The 15072-nt window shown below is 49.9% G+C and overlaps 5 protein-coding genes across 5 annotated transcripts; 3 read left to right on the top strand and 2 right to left on the bottom strand.

The window, feature by feature from the left end:
* Nucleotides 1-1269: 1269 nt before the first annotated feature.
* On the top strand, nucleotides 1270-2367 carry FTJAE_1599 (NUDIX family hydrolase; the record flags this gene model as incomplete). Its single annotated transcript, XM_037347704.1, has 2 exons — nucleotides 1270-1681; nucleotides 1733-2367. The coding sequence occupies 2 exons, from the start codon at nucleotides 1270-1272 to the stop codon at nucleotides 2365-2367; spliced, it is 1047 nt and encodes a 348-aa protein (XP_037211167.1).
* Nucleotides 2368-2969: 602 nt separating this feature from the next.
* FTJAE_1598 (uncharacterized protein) lies at nucleotides 2970-4010 on the top strand (the record flags this gene model as incomplete). Its single annotated transcript, XM_037347703.1, has 1 exon — nucleotides 2970-4010. One exon carries the CDS (start codon nucleotides 2970-2972, stop codon nucleotides 4008-4010), a length of 1041 nt encoding a protein of 346 aa, XP_037211166.1.
* Nucleotides 4011-4210: 200 nt separating this feature from the next.
* FTJAE_1597 (uncharacterized protein) lies at nucleotides 4211-7159 on the bottom strand (the record flags this gene model as incomplete). Its single annotated transcript, XM_037347702.1, has 3 exons — nucleotides 4211-5923; nucleotides 5977-6339; nucleotides 6392-7159. The coding sequence occupies 3 exons, from the start codon at nucleotides 7157-7159 to the stop codon at nucleotides 4211-4213; spliced, it is 2844 nt and encodes a 947-aa protein (XP_037211165.1).
* A 4200-nt stretch (nucleotides 7160-11359) lies between these two features.
* Nucleotides 11360-14029, bottom strand: FTJAE_1596 (structure-specific endonuclease subunit SLX4; the record flags this gene model as incomplete). The annotated part of the gene is made up of 1 exon (XM_037347701.1): nucleotides 11360-14029. One exon carries the CDS (start codon nucleotides 14027-14029, stop codon nucleotides 11360-11362), a length of 2670 nt encoding a protein of 889 aa, XP_037211164.1.
* A 414-nt stretch (nucleotides 14030-14443) lies between these two features.
* FTJAE_1595 (40s ribosomal s21) lies at nucleotides 14444-14781 on the top strand (the record flags this gene model as incomplete). The annotated part of the gene is made up of 2 exons (XM_037347700.1): nucleotides 14444-14475; nucleotides 14550-14781. 2 exons carry the CDS (start codon nucleotides 14444-14446, stop codon nucleotides 14779-14781), a joined length of 264 nt encoding a protein of 87 aa, XP_037211163.1.
* Nucleotides 14782-15072: the final 291 nt, after the last annotated feature.

Genomic DNA, 15072 nt, shown 5'->3' with positions numbered 1-15072 from the left:
GAAAGAGGTCGTGGTCGTGGTCGGGTTCGGGTCTCGAGATGAACAAACTGACAGTAGCTTCAGTTTTCAGGGCAATTTTGATTTTTCGTGGGGGACAAACCCTAGACGAGGAAGGTGCGATCATTTCACGTGACTGCAGTGCACCTGCAGAAATGGGTCCGCCAATCAAACACCGCCAGTCACTTAACACTATTTCTGGAGCCCACACCACAACCAAGGCGCCTCAATCACACGCATTTGAGAGTAATCAATATAGTTCAAACTTTCTCTCTCTGCTGCCATCAATCCGGCTTGATCCCCGGCGAAGCACGCCCGGTTAGCTCAATCGGTAGAGCGTGAGACTCTTAAGAGTTCACAATCTCAAGGTTGCGGGTTCGACCCCCGCATCGGGCTGTTCCTATAAATACAGATTCATGATTGAGATGTGCTTTCTTTTTTGCTGTTTTTGCGATTCATGTTGACATGAGCTTGGCAAGTCCATGGTTATCTTTTTATTATCAATTCATTCAATTATATCAGTAGTTAATTCGGGTATGACAACTCCAGAGTTTCAAGTACCTTGGTAGAGCTTGTCTGTGTTGGTGTGCAGAGCTCTTGTTGATGCCTCCTGTCTACCCTGGAATAAGCATTCCATTAAGCAGTTGAATTAACATGGTTGGCATGGCCCTAATTTCCAAGTGCTTGAGATCTATATGATATTGGCTGGCCACTAAAAATGGTCTTGAATACATATCCAATTGCTTAATGGTTTACACTTGCTGCTCTAAGTCTAAGCTTGGTGTTGTCATTGTCTAAGTCGGTATTTCAGCAACAATACAAAACACTGGCATTACAGTTATCTCTCCCATTTGCGACGATAATAATAAGTGGCCAGTGAAATTTAAATACGCCTTTATCAACAAAACAACAAGATACATACTCTACTCATTCTTGAGTTGCTGTACTAGAATATGCCTCCGGCGAAGCGGGGTCTCTGGCCCGGCCATGCATTCGGAGCCGATCCAAAGCCATCACCAAGCGGAACCTCGGCTCGACGACACCTGAACCGCGCTTCAAGACCTCACATGGCCCCCTACAAGTATCAACTTATAGTCATGCTGCAAATCTATTGGCCATATATGTTTCCCTATACCTAAGAGGTAGTTACTCCTCATGTCTTTGTTATTTTGTGTCACTCGACGCTCCCTGTCGCGTCAACTCTTCCGTGACACAAACTTGACCGCTCAGAGACAAAACTTCAACTTCATACCCCAGATATATCTGCCCGTTATGATTTCACGAAGCCATTCATCCTCAGTGAACAAGCCTCCGCCTTCAGAGCCACGGCCAAGCTCCTCAGTTCTACTAGTCTCACCTGTTAACGAGGTCCTACTACTGCACCGCGTACACACCTCTACGTCATTCGCCTCGGCGCACGTCTTCCCTGGTGGAAATCTAGACCCTTATCATGATGGCATCATCCCGGCTGAAGAATCCCCAGAGAGACATCACGATGGACTCGCGTACAGAATTGGTGCTATCAGAGAGACCTTTGAGGAGACTGGTATCTTACTGGCCAAGAAGGACAACGAGCTGGTAAACCTGACAGTTGAGGACAGAGACACTGCCAGAAAAATGATACATGGGAACCAAGTCAAGTTCCTAGAGTGGTTAAAGTCAGTAGGCGCAGAGCCAGACTTGGGTAAGGATGAGTCGACGCAGATTACGGTGAAGTGATATTGACTGAGAACAGATGGCCTCATCCCTTTTACGCGCTGGATCACACCCGCCACCAACACAAAACGCTTCACCACGCAGATGTATCTCTACATGCTACCGCAGTCACAAAGTGACATGCCATCAGAGATGCTCATCCCAACACCAGACAATGGCATCGAACACACAGCAGCCCTCTTTGCACCGGCGGAATCATTCCTCGCCCGTGCCGCCACAAATAGCATCATCCTATTCCCACCGCAGTACTTCCTCCTGAGTTTAGTCGCCAAAGTCTTCCAGAACTCAATGGCATCGTCAGATGGGCAAGGATCTCGTCGAATCACAGTGCAGAGAGAAAACTTACTGTCCTTTTTGAACCGAGTGCCCACAGCAGAGACAGAAAAGGGTCAAGCACACAAGACAGCCATGATTCCGTGGAGTGAGAAGGTCATGAGTCCTCATAATCTTTTCATTAGACAAAAGGACAAGAGAATAGTTCTCGGGTTGGACAAACCAGGACCAGAGCTCAGGGGGTCCGAGCGAGGTGGCGATTGGGAGCATGTGGTCCTTGTTAACTTTGGTAAAGGAGGACCAACCAATGTTGAAGTGAGGCGAAGAGAAGATGCACTAGAAGAGGAGAGAAAGGTTAAAGCTGATAGCGAGAAGCTCTGAGTTAGGGTTTCGTAGACATAGAAACTGTCGAATTGTAGATATCGCGGATGAGTGAGTTTTGCATTCACGGTGGATCCACATACCAAGTTATATGAGTCAGTAAATAACAAGGTACTTAGGGAAAGACACTATAAATGATAAAGAGACTCTGAGTTTGAGTTTTGCGTATACCGTATCATAGATGGAACAACTCTGTCTATAACCAAGAGAGTTATCCTAACCTCTTATCATTTAGGAAGCTTAGGTATTCTAAACTCTGGCATAAGTTAACTGAGTCTCATAGTTCCGAGAACCATTATCAAAAACTTATTATCAGGAAGCTTTAGGCAACCTCCCTCTATAGCTAGTACTTCCTATCTAAACTTCCAGTTCAGTTCATAACTTGAACTTTCTTAGAGTCTCTTTCTTCTTTCTCTGCAGTCAAGCAACTCCTTCCCCAAGCCTACGTAGGTACCTATAAATATTTACCTTCCCTTCCCATCACTCTCCTCCCAATCTTTTCTTTCTCTTAACTATTTTTGTCTCAACTCTTAGGTGAATATCATCAACGCATTCCATTCTCCAAAGCCCACTCCATATACTAAACCCTTCCGTTAGTTATCATGGAAGCTAACACGACGGAACCTGAAACTTACTCCTTCGCGACGACGGGAGTACCACGCCCGTTCGTTAGCCCGTTTCTTGAGTCCCTCAGCTTAAGCATGGGGCAGGTAGAGCCCAACAGCTTAATGGAGGTTCTCAGCCGCACAATCTACGGATCAAACATGATATTGGGGGCAGGCGGAAGTCTCGATACAACCTACAGAATTTGTCATGCAGTATTTAATGAACTGCCGATCCCAGAAGAGCTTACTAAGGGCGATTCTGTGTACGAAGAAATCACAGATCACTTAGAATTCCTGAAAATACCCCGGTCTTACGAAAGCGTCATGAAATGTTACCGGGAAACACTGCAACACGCCAAGGCTGCAAAATACCTGATTACAAGAATCGTCATTCATAGACAACGCTTTGATGAGGCCACCTTCAAGGAGGCAAACCGCCTTCTTACCTACAATGATGATCCCAGTCCGCAAGAGCCTTGGGGCGGCGACGGGAATTATCGTCAATGGGGTATGACCCGCGACCCGCGTTTCTTGGATCCTCTTCAGATCCCCTCTGCAATGCTCGGCATGATCACCGAGCTTGCGATGGAAATGGAATCCCTAGATACGACCCCGCTCCCGCTGAAACCGGAGGATGATATCCAAGAAAGGATCTGGAAAGCCTGCCGATTCTGCCACCGCTTCATCCTCATTCACCCCTTTGTGGATGGAAACGGGCGTTTGTACCGTTTGTTCCTGACTACCCTCCTCCTCAGAGCTGGCATTCCCCCTGCGGTTTATGGACTTTATATCCCTGATCGAATGAGACATGAGCAAGCTGAAGCCAGTTGCTACACACAGGACTATCAGATGTTGCTAAACGTGGCAGATCTTGTCGCCTTTGGACCCGGTGAACAGCTGATAAAGTTTGTTCACGAACATACGTGTTGCTGGTGGGATAGCCCGGGCAATTACATGCGGACATTCCTACACGTCACGGGCCAGAGCACGGGTCAAGTGCTGGAATATCCTGCAGCGTCAAAGATGCATCCTCGATAAAGATGGTCTAAGAGATATCACCTCATCAAAGATGGTCTAGAATTATTATCGTCCACCTCATGCTTACTCCGCCGGGTATCATACATAATAGATAAGCAAGTAGCTAGCTACTCCACTCCCAATACACTCCGATGATTAATCAATATCGACTATCTGGCAACACAGTCTGTCAGTGACCGTGTATCTCAGTACGATCCTATCTACAAACCGCGAACATTCTGGCTCCAGGTATGCCAGTTGAAGTCATCTCCAAGCATATCAACATCGTCCAAGCCTGTGTTATCGAAGTTTGCGTTTATCGACGGGAACTGCCCGCCCCAGAGGTAAGGGGGCGGGTTGTCGTCCTTGGGGAATTGCATGGTCTGTGGTGAAAACTGTTGGCCAGTATCTCCATGTTGCGTCGTATCTTGAGACATGTTTGGCATTGGCGTCATTCCCGTACCCATGGCCTTGATTTGAACAGAGCCGACATCCTGCAGTGGCCAGAAATTCACCATGGGGAAGGGTGTGGTGTCTGCCATTAGGTCATTCATGTAGCCCATGGTCGTATCAGAAAGGTCGAGCGTCCCCGGAACGTCGTAGGCTGATGGTGTCCGAGGGCGGGATGGTGTTTGTTCTTGTTTTGGCTGGAGCATCGACGGTGGCATAACAGGGCTCAGCTCAGCTGGCGTCGACATTGGCACGTTACTTCCGTCAGACCGCACCAGAGCCTTCCATTTCTCCCTCATTTCCTCCATCTTGTTGGCTGCACCGTCCGCGTCTTGCCCAAACCTGGCCTGGTATCTTGGGTTCGTCCTTTCTTCGAATTCCAGCCGACGTGCTTCTTCAGGATTTCCGCGAAGTCGAGTGATCTCTGCTGCGCGGTGCCTTTGGGCTCTCATGTAAAGTTTCCTGATAGGCATCACAACAGTTGCGTATTCGGCAGATCGCACCAGTTGTCCTGGTCCACCCTCGTATCCACTGACGGCCCCCCATCCGCGTTCCACAAGAGGAGTCCATGGCCGACGGCAACTAGCGATGAGGAAGTAGGCCATAGCTGCCCAGTTGGTGTAGGTTTTGAACAGCCACCTAAACTGTTTAGACCTCGAGTCGTTATTCAAGATGTGATTGTATTCCGCAATCTCAATCGCTGCGACATAGGCACGTTCTTTTGCTTCTTCCGAAAGTGTACCTTCGCCCTCGGAGCCTGGGAAGAGGACTGGCTGGTAGATTACCAACGTCATCTTGGCCATGATGACGCGCGCAATTGAAGCAGCCATCCAATGTAACGGATCAGAATCGCCAGTGTGGTGTTTCAAAAACTTTTCCTCCACTCTATTGTAAACCTCGATGAGCATGCGTTCTCGCTCGGCAAGGCTGGTATCCTTGTAAGGCATTCCCTGGGGGCAGAACGACATTGAGGCGGATGATAGTCGGACTAGACGCCGTCCAAAGCCAGCAATTTCGAAACGAACAAGTGCCAGCGAACAGTCAGAGTGACCTTCTCTGGGCTCGGGGGCCTCCGTTGAGTCGGGCTTGATGTCGGTATCATTGATATTGCTCGGCATTTGTGTGTCATAATTAAAGTCTTGGATGATAAGATCAGTACCCAGCTCATCGGCTGATCTGAGATCCAATAGAAGCAACGCCCACCAGAGACGCCTTCGCATCTCGGTTTCAAAAGGACTTAGGTCGAAGTGCGACCCATCGCGATGGAGGCCCATGCCTTGAGCAAGATGTGCTACCAAACCGGTTAAAGACCAACAGAAACGACTTAAATCTTGGCCTTTGACCACGAGAATAAAGATGATCAACGCTTGCATGATTGGAGTCTCCAACGAGTTCAGGAAGTTGGCTTTGGCGAGGGCTTGTTCGACTGCGAAACGGTACTGCACAACAACGTCCTCCTTGTTGAGTCCAAGATTAGCTCGCACCTGAGTTCGTAAGTTAGCATTCTCCTTGCTTATAGTTAAGGGTGTCTTCCTACCTCGTCAGGTTCCAGGGATGTAAGTGCAGCATAATATATTGACCAGACGAGCGCTTCATTTGCAGGAGACAGTTGTTTGTGATCTTTTCGCGCATCCCGAAAGATGGGCTCCATGGTTGGAATGTGCAGCACCTTGAGCAACGGTTCCACATTCTCCTGATATACAGACCATAGGAACGGTATATGGGAAGGCAGGGGCCAGTATTTATCGAGATCCACGTCTGCAGAGCGGTAACCAAATATCCAGGCATTGTGGTTCCCTGAGAGTGCGGATGCGGGTGAGGTATCTGGAGTTTCATCCTCCTCAGACTCATCCAAGTCTTCATCAGTAAGCTTCTGAGTCTCTTCACGTATTGAATCGAGCTGGTAGACAGAGTCAGTCAAACATTAGCAACAATACCAGGGACTGACCAACCTCGTCATTGAGTTTCGACCAAAAACCATGACTAACGTATCTTTGGCTTCCTCCAGTGTCGCTCAAAACCAGTCGTCCAAACTTTTTATGCATATTCTTGCGAGCAGTCTCGCTCTGTTCACTTGTAGCATCGCTGCCCCTTGGGCTGTCATCAGTCCTTCCAATGTTGCCTGCATGAGACCCTGCATTGGACGGTTGTCTTTGAGTATTATGCGCCGAGGCGTCAAACGATGTGCTTTGACCTGCATGCGCTTCGGGCGAATTGGTTGATGAAGGGCCTTTGCCGCCAGATTCAACCTCAATCTGACCGCTTAGCTCTTCCACAATGCCCTCCAGCTTCCTAAGTCTCTTCATCAATTCTATCTCGCGCTGGCTTGAGTTCTTGGTGGGCGCATTTGGGTCTTTTCGGCGCGGCTGCCGCGGAGCTCTTCCGGGGGCGGGGAAGACACAGGGAATCTGTGCTCGACGACAGTTGGAACACGGCATCTGCTTGTCGCATCGAACTTTCCGACGGCGGCAGGTTACGCATGATCGCGGATTCAGGGCGGGCGTGTTGCTTCCGGGCAGGTGGATTGGGCTTGTATGGGCGTCAGGCCCTGTTGTCTGATAGACAGTAACGTTGCCTTGAAAAGAATTCGGTTGGGTGTGGGACGAAGCATCTTGCTGGGTATTGGATGAAGGCGATGCTGTGGACTGTTGCGCAGAATCAAGCCCTTCAGATACATTGAAGCCGAATCCGAGGGCCATGCCCTCGAGGTAGGCCGACATTGTTTGTATCGTCTTGAGTGCAAGATCAAGATCAAGTCAAAGATGGCGACAACAATAGATTGTTTACGATATTCGAAGAACCTGGAAAAGACCAGGCAAATGATGTACGGAGAATCCGCGGACTCGGGCTCGGGCAAGGGATGAACGGAATGCGGGCGAGGCCATCAACGTTGGATGCGATACGGATGCGGGTGCGGTAACGCAGGCTAACGAAACCTCGACTGCAATGCAAGGTGAGGAAATGCGTAACGTCAAATCATGCAGCTGTAGACAGAGAACCTGTCGTGAAGCCCTCAAAAAGCCAAGAAGAGGCTGAGAAGGCTGTTTTTGTGAAACATAAGGTGAGAAAAGACGCAGAACGTTTGGTCTGTGATTGAGTTGCAGAGGGAAGATGGATAGGTGGATGGATGGGACTCGACCGGGTTAATTGGAGGGTGGGGGGTTCAGTTGAGACTTCCAGGGCACTTCTGATCAGGGCGGGCAGGGCGACCACAGTTGTGGTGGAGGTCTGCTTGTTTGTCGTATTGATGATCCCTTAAAAACCAACTAAAGTGGTGCCTGCCTTGGCACCAACGCCAGCACTACTCAAGAAAACGATCCGAGCTGACAGCGCCCAGACGCCCTAGACGCCCCTAAAATCCCGGGGATGCACGTCCTTGTGATTCTTCGATTTAGTTAGGGCGATAGTGCGGGCGGCGGAGACAGACGGGGTTAACACCTCACTCGGCTCCGTGGCGGACAGATCAGAGCAGAGCAGAGCAGAGAGGGACACTAACATCTGGGCTGGGCTTGGGGAGATTCTAGACTCTTATTTGACAGTTTCATTCCATGATTATTCATTCATCCTCCCGAAAGTCAGCACTAATTCCGCGTTAGGTATTAGCACCAGAGCTCAGAGTCGACTGTGTCGTCATCAAAGAATCACGAACGTTTTCACTTGGTATAAGTCGTCGCACTTTTGTCTCTCAAGAGTTGAATAACCATAAGCTGTAAACTTATGGTTAATTCCGCTGGTGGATATAATTATCGCGATATAAATCTTACCTTATGGAATCATTTCGCAATTTCGCGACTCCGAAACTTCCGTTCTACGAGGTCATTTGCCCTCTACTGTCAACACGGCTGTCCGTTGACCCGACCGGAGAGGGGCTCACTTGTTGGCCACAGTGCAGCGAGAAATAGGTAGTCATATCGTGAGTGGTAGTCTAGGAGAGTGATGAGTCAATGCGTACGCCCTATTGGTAACAACTACCTAGGGAAGACGGAGACCGACTACCACCGAGCCTGTCTTGAACTGACGGACTCTCCGTGAGAGTAAAATCCTAAAACCCGCTGTCGACTTGAACGATTGGCGAGCTAGACTAATTATCAATCTCAACTTAATTCGAGTAAACTTAGTAAAGCCAAGGTTATCCGAGGACCGTTGGTCTTCACATGCAAGAGGCGTCTGACGGGCATGACGTCTCATCGCAACTCTCATGAGCCAAGATGCTCCCAGTTCCCCATACCAGGCCAAGAATTATTAGTGAACACCCACTCATAAATCAAGCTTATCAATATCAGGAGATCTTCGGCATTTGTGTACCACAAGCCCTACGAGCCCGGCATGTCCTCTCTTCAACTCCTTTTGCACAAGGGGCTCTTAAAGAGGATGGCATTTTCTGATACATCACAACTCGGCTGCCTTGCATTCATCGCCTTTCACAGCGTGGGATCGTCTCCCGCACGTCATGATAGTGGGATCGAAGGTTTAAGGCAACCCAGATAGTTGGTATCACTTGACGCATCCGATTAGACGTGATGTGACGCCAATTGAGAGCTGCGATTGGCAGATCTCGTAGGCCGTCAATATGCGACTGATTCCTGACAGCGGAATTAAACACATCGAAACTTATTCAACCTGCGATAACGGTATTGTCTGCCCGGAGGTCCTTATCTCGCTGAGGTAGGCTGCGACTTCACTGGCAGCTGATCTCTTTGATGGTGGGATACCCATCGACGTGTTCTCGCTTGGATCTCCCGTAATGACCATCACAGTGCGATCAATTGCTGATCTGATGCAACATTTCTTTCATGAATTGACGAAATTCTCTACGATTGATATCGGAGCTCGTTATAATCATGAAATAGGCACCGTTACGGACCGGCCTCACTAGCTCCGGCACGGGAAGCGAATCAGGGCCTGGCATGCTCCAAGGCCAAAGGGCCGCAACGGAGCCGGCGACGTTACGATAAAAGGATTGTGGCTCCTCTGTTTGATACTCCCCTTGTTGTCACTATAATATTGGCTCAGATCATGGCCGCCATCAGGTCGCTTTAGCTCTTCAAGCTAACGCACCCACGCAACCTTTGGTGTGAGCTCAGTCGCGGGGACCTCACACCTTCAGCTACCATGAGCTCCGGCGTAATACCATTTTCCCTTGCGCAGGCGCGATTCTCGCTCAATGGTGCAGCAGGGAGATCCGATTCCGTATAGGATCGTAGTTCAAGCATCCCACTTCACTCTACATTCCACCAGTGAGGGATGAACATGTAACAGCTGTATAACGCGCATGGTGAATGACGGTTCGAGATACTGAATTCGGTGAGATCGCGGCGTCCATCTCGAAAGATAATCGACGCAGAGCCTCAACTTGCCACAGCTAGGGAAATGTGATCAAAGATGCCCGCAGTCAAGGCCAATCCGTGCCGCCAGGTCGTGGTGATGCCAAGGATTCTTGATGGTTGATTCGCTGGCTTAAAGAGGGATGGTTGTGTGGGATGGCTCGATGCATGTAAGTTTCAGGGTTCCAATATGGCAAGCCGGGCCGTGGGCGGGGTTTGAGCGCCAAAAGCCTGGAGTAACTTTGAGGCATGACTTTGGATGCAGATGGCGAAATGCAAGCGAGTCTTTCGATTGCGAGCACAACTTCCCCAGACCATGCAATAGAGACCCCAATCTGGCGAATGAAGCCACAAGGATAGACCTGTTGCCCAGGTTTCGCTGGTTCCATTGCGCTCCACGACAGGACACAGATACCGGAGCTTTAGCTGCAGTATTCGAGATGTTGGATGAGCTGTCATGATCTGCTGGAAGAGGTCAATATTGCCAGAATATCGGCAACCATTACCAGCCCGAGGTCACGAGAGACACACCGCGTCCTTCTCCCCGATAAGGATCCTGGCCGAGATGCGCCAACCACGTAACCGACTCATCTGCCCCAGATTGGGCTATCCAACGCCGCAAGGGAGAACCGAGGTCCGTCATTGGCGCGCCATCTACACCATCCGATGCCTTGTGGATAGACCGATGAAGGGAGAAGCTGCACGCTATCGCGGTAGCATACATAGGATACAACAGTTTCTTCCGTGATGGTGTGCTCTCGCAGCAGCTACTGGAGCAGCTGGATACAGCAGAGCCGCAAAACTGATGTGGTGTGATATCATTGGTGTCCCGTAGCATAGCTGATGATCGAACTATCGACGCTGGATCCTGGAGATGTTGTGTTGCAGCCAAAGAAGATAATCCGCCGTGGTGAAAGCCACTAGTTCGAAATATAAATTAGCCACCACCTAACCCAAGATCCTAGAATCATTCTCTCAATAACAAAGTCGACTCCATGGGCTTGCAACTCGATACAAAAGGCCTCACAGTATCCAATAAGCTTTGCCATCCTTGAGAAGCCCTTCCTCATTACCAAGTGACATCATGCCTGAATCTGTGTAAGAGGCGCCGATTTGCTTGACATTCGAAGGCTGACACGAGCAGGGCCATGGAAATCTACCTCAACGGTCCGAAGGAGTTGCCCGACGTCTGGGCAGGGCAGGGAACGCAGGGGGCACAGAGCAACCAGAACTGAACAAAGCGAATCTCGAAGGAATTGAAGTTGATACCCGCGCAGGCGCACTTGGCGACGAATGGATCAGAGTGTATATATGTGAACTGGCGCTCTGGAAGAGCAGCCCCGTCGTTATGGTAGAATGTATTTATCATTGTTGCCGTTTAAACATTGAGCTCGTTCTTGTCTACCTAGTCAAATAGTGAGCACTGTCTCATCCATGTTTCTACCCCACCTCATGCCAACAACTCTAGACAACGGTATCAAACGCTCTGTGAAGTGTAGAAAACACCTATGCCAGTAGATGCAAATCTATGTTGATAACAACGCTGGTAATTCAAAAAGAGTCGAAGATTAACGCCATGCTCGCTATCCGATGGTTTCAAAATCGCTTCCGTTCTTTGCCGCGCAGGCTGATTCGCCACAGGCAGCATATGCTTTTCGACTCGCACCATTTCTTGACATCATTTGGATTGACCTCTCCATCATAGCCCACGCGACTAAGCTCGCCCGTATTGAGCCATGCTGCAAGATCTTCTAGAACGATTGGATCGTATATCAATATCTTTTCATGCCAGGACGGTTCTTGTGGGTCAGTAGTACGTGGGGCAGATGTAACAGCATTGGTGATGTGATCAAACAAGAGCGCCTCTTGATCGCTCTGGGTGGCCGTGAGCGGTGTACCATCATTAGTCGTAAGGGACATGTCCAGTGGTGGCGGGGAAGAAAACATCTGTTCAGCGTTGGTATCGGGCGAAGAAGCAAAGTCGCTCTCGTTATCTTCGGAGTCAGGGATCTCAATAACAGATTTAGCAGTAGCCCTCTTGCGGCGAGGTGATGCCGCCGCCCGCTTTGGTTTCGCCGCTGATTTAGGCTTGCTCGGAGAGGCAGCGCCTGGTACCGAACTCAAACTGTCTTTCCTCGGCCTGCCACGAGGCTTCTTGGGGGTTTCAGGCGGTTGAGCAGATGGAGGCGGTTCCTGGGGCTCAGGGGCATTAATACTGTTCTTCCGCGGCCTGCCTCTGGGTTTCTTTGGACTGCTAGTAGTAGCCGGCGATTTCGCCCTGGTAGTTTTGGTGGGTGAAGATAACTTGGTGCTGGTATGGAGGCTGGCCTGGCCCATGCGAGACTTGCTCTGCCAACATTGGTCGAGTAGTGCAATCATCGCACTTCTCCGCTTGATGGGTTTGAATCCAAACCTTTTTATTTCTCGCGCCAAGCGAATATCTGTGAACGCTTCATAATTGGGTCGAGGTGGTTGTGCTGGGAGCTCGGGCAAGCTCTCAGGTTCTTCTACTGTCGTCATTTGATTTGCCTGGCTAACTTCTGTTTGTGCTAGCGGTGGGCGATGGATGTCGGTGCTTGTTGACAGTTCACTGTCGGAGAAGTACGGGGAGCCAGCTCCTGAGTCGACCAGGTCCTTCTCATCAGGTCGCATATCGTCGCAAGGCTTGGCAGGTGGAACATGATCATTGAGCACACGGCTCTCGACACAAATGACAGAATCGTCTGCACCCAGCTGATACCCAAATGGGTTTGTAACATGACCAACCTCTGAGAGTTCTGTGTCATCTGCAAGATTGATCACTTCGACATCGAAGAGATCCCCTTCTGCATCACGAGCAGCTGCATCCCAAAGGTTACCTCGTTGTTGCGGCGATTCGATTGCATCACTATTCATAGGTATGGTAAAATCTATGTCATGGTGCTGGTTCGATTGTCTCAAAGCTGCCTGAAGATCCCTGAGAACAGTCGGGGATTCTTCTCTGGCAAGCTGGCTTGAGGTACCAAAGACAAAGTCCTGGTTAGCAACCTGGGCCAAAGCCGCACTGGGCGACAACAGCACGGGCTTTGGGGGCACTTTCTTTTTAGGGGTTTTTGATGGTTTCCGTCGTGATGTGCTTTTGCCCTTAGCATTTTTTGGTTGCTCATCAGTCAAAGAGGTCTGCTTGTTAGTAGTGGGGAAATGGTCAAGTATAGAAGCGTTTGGCGGCTCAGTATCTGGCGGACTAGGCACTCTGTACGCAGCCGTTGCAAGTTCCGTAATGGTCCTGGGCCTCTTCTTTTTGGGGGCCTTCTTCGTTGGAGACTTGTCAGGTGCCATAGCTGGTGAATCGGTACCCTTTGTGGCTAAAAGTTCGATGCGCTTCCGTTTCTTGAGGAAACTAGAGTCTTCGTCCGAAGCATTCGCTATGCTGTGAGATGTCGATTCGTTAGGCACTTCCATGCAAGAATAACCCCCGACAAGATTCTTGAAGACAGGCTGTTGATCCGCCTCAGAGGACCCCAACTTTTTGAAAACAGATGAATCTGAATCGATATCGACAATAGTCTTTTGAGCTGGAGGGGTCCAGTCCAATCTCCGTGCAGGTGCCTGTTCCAGATGAAGGGGTTCATTCACATCAATCTGTTTCGCCTTTTCCGAATCCTTCGAATCCTCTGCTGGTGGAAAGTGGTTACTCATAATGCCGGTCTTCTTCCTTGGCTTCGAAGCCTTGACTTTCTTTTGTTTGTCATCATCATTATCCTCTGCAGGGCTATGGTCTTTGCTAGCTGCTTTGCTCGACTGTTTCTTTGTCGCTGGCTTAGGCTTGGCAGCTCGTTTAGGTGCAGCTTGTTTTGACACTTTCTGTTGGCGAGGCTTTCTGGTCGACTTGCCCGTGATTTTGATCACCTCTATATGTTCCTCTCGTTCTTTTGGTGGCTCACTGTCTCCAGCAATAAATCCACCGTTTCCAGATGAATCTTCTGCGAGTCCTGTGACTTCACCGGGGTGGGATAATGCCCAGGTTAATCCCGTCGATGGTGTCGTAACAACCTTCGAGGCCGATTCTGTTGCTGGATAGAGTTGGCGAGCAGAGATAAAACCAGATGGTCCATCCCTCGAAAGTGCTTCTGCTCCGCTTCCATTGTGTACCGAAGGTTGGGATGTGGCTTTCGTCGTTAAAACGTCCCGAAGGGATGGAAGGTCAGGGGATGAAGAATCAACGTGCAACGGTTGACGTCTTGTGTCTCCTAGTGGCGAAGTCCCAAATACATCAGAGGATACCATGACACTCAAACCAAAGTTTATGGACCGAGAGCGCAGAGCGCATCTCAGGCCCGATATTTGTAGCAGAATGATGTCGAGGTTGAAAGACGTTAAAAATAAGCAACGGCGGGGTCATGATCTGAGAACGCCTAATCTTGGTATCCGTGTCATAGAAAGTGGTTCGCCTTCAGGCGCAAGGGGTTCGCCAAAATCCGAGTCGACGCTAATCCCTGACTCGCGATCTAGTACGCGCTGTCACCTGATGGTCCACGTGATACTCAAGACTGGGACCCACTCGAGGAAGGTAGGGCCGGAGTTTGCTCCACTCCCACAATCAAAGATTATTGAGAAATTACTCTACTCATCTTCCTTCTTACCTCTCGTCGACACAACCTCTCAAGATCACCCAAAACCACCTTCTTCAAACCAGCCAAAATGGAGAACGACCGCGGCGAGATTGTGGACCTGTAAGACTTCCATTAGGACATTTCGATATGGCCGCGCGAAGGCACAATTCATGATACTGATACGGCATCACCAGTTACGTCCCCCGCAAGTGCAGCGCCACCAACCGCATCATCAAGGCCAAGGATCACGGCTCTGTCCAGATCTCCATCGCCAAGGTTGACGAGAACGGCCGTGCCATCCAGGGCGAGAACCACGTCTACGCCCTCTGCGGTTTCGTCCGAGCCATGGGCGAGAGCGACGACTCCCTCAACCGACTGGCCCAGCGCGACGGTCTCCTCAAGAGCGTCTGGAGCGGACAGCGATAAAGGATTTCAATCTGTGGGGAAAAAGTTACTCGACAACTGGTCCTGAGATTCCTCGACATGGGAGTCTGATACGAATGGACTACAGGGTTTTGGGTCCGGGCACGAAGGCAATGGGTGAAAGAAACTAGGGTTGGCTGCATCTAGCAAATCCACTTCGAGGCGTTCGGCTCGATTTTGAGACAACATTACGATATCCCGAATATGTGTTTGAAGATGTGATGAACTGGTTATGCTCCGACATACGGCTAGCGAAGTCTCCTCGGACAGACTTCTCAAACCACTCCGAGGATT

The sequence above is a fragment of the Fusarium tjaetaba genome, assembly GCF_013396195.1.
Source record: "Fusarium tjaetaba strain NRRL 66243 chromosome Unknown NRRL66243_c0000030, whole genome shotgun sequence".
NCBI lineage: Eukaryota > Fungi > Ascomycota > Sordariomycetes > Hypocreales > Nectriaceae > Fusarium > Fusarium tjaetaba.
The sequence above is the reverse complement of the archived record's forward strand: the minus strand, read 5'-3'. Positions and strand labels throughout refer to the sequence as shown.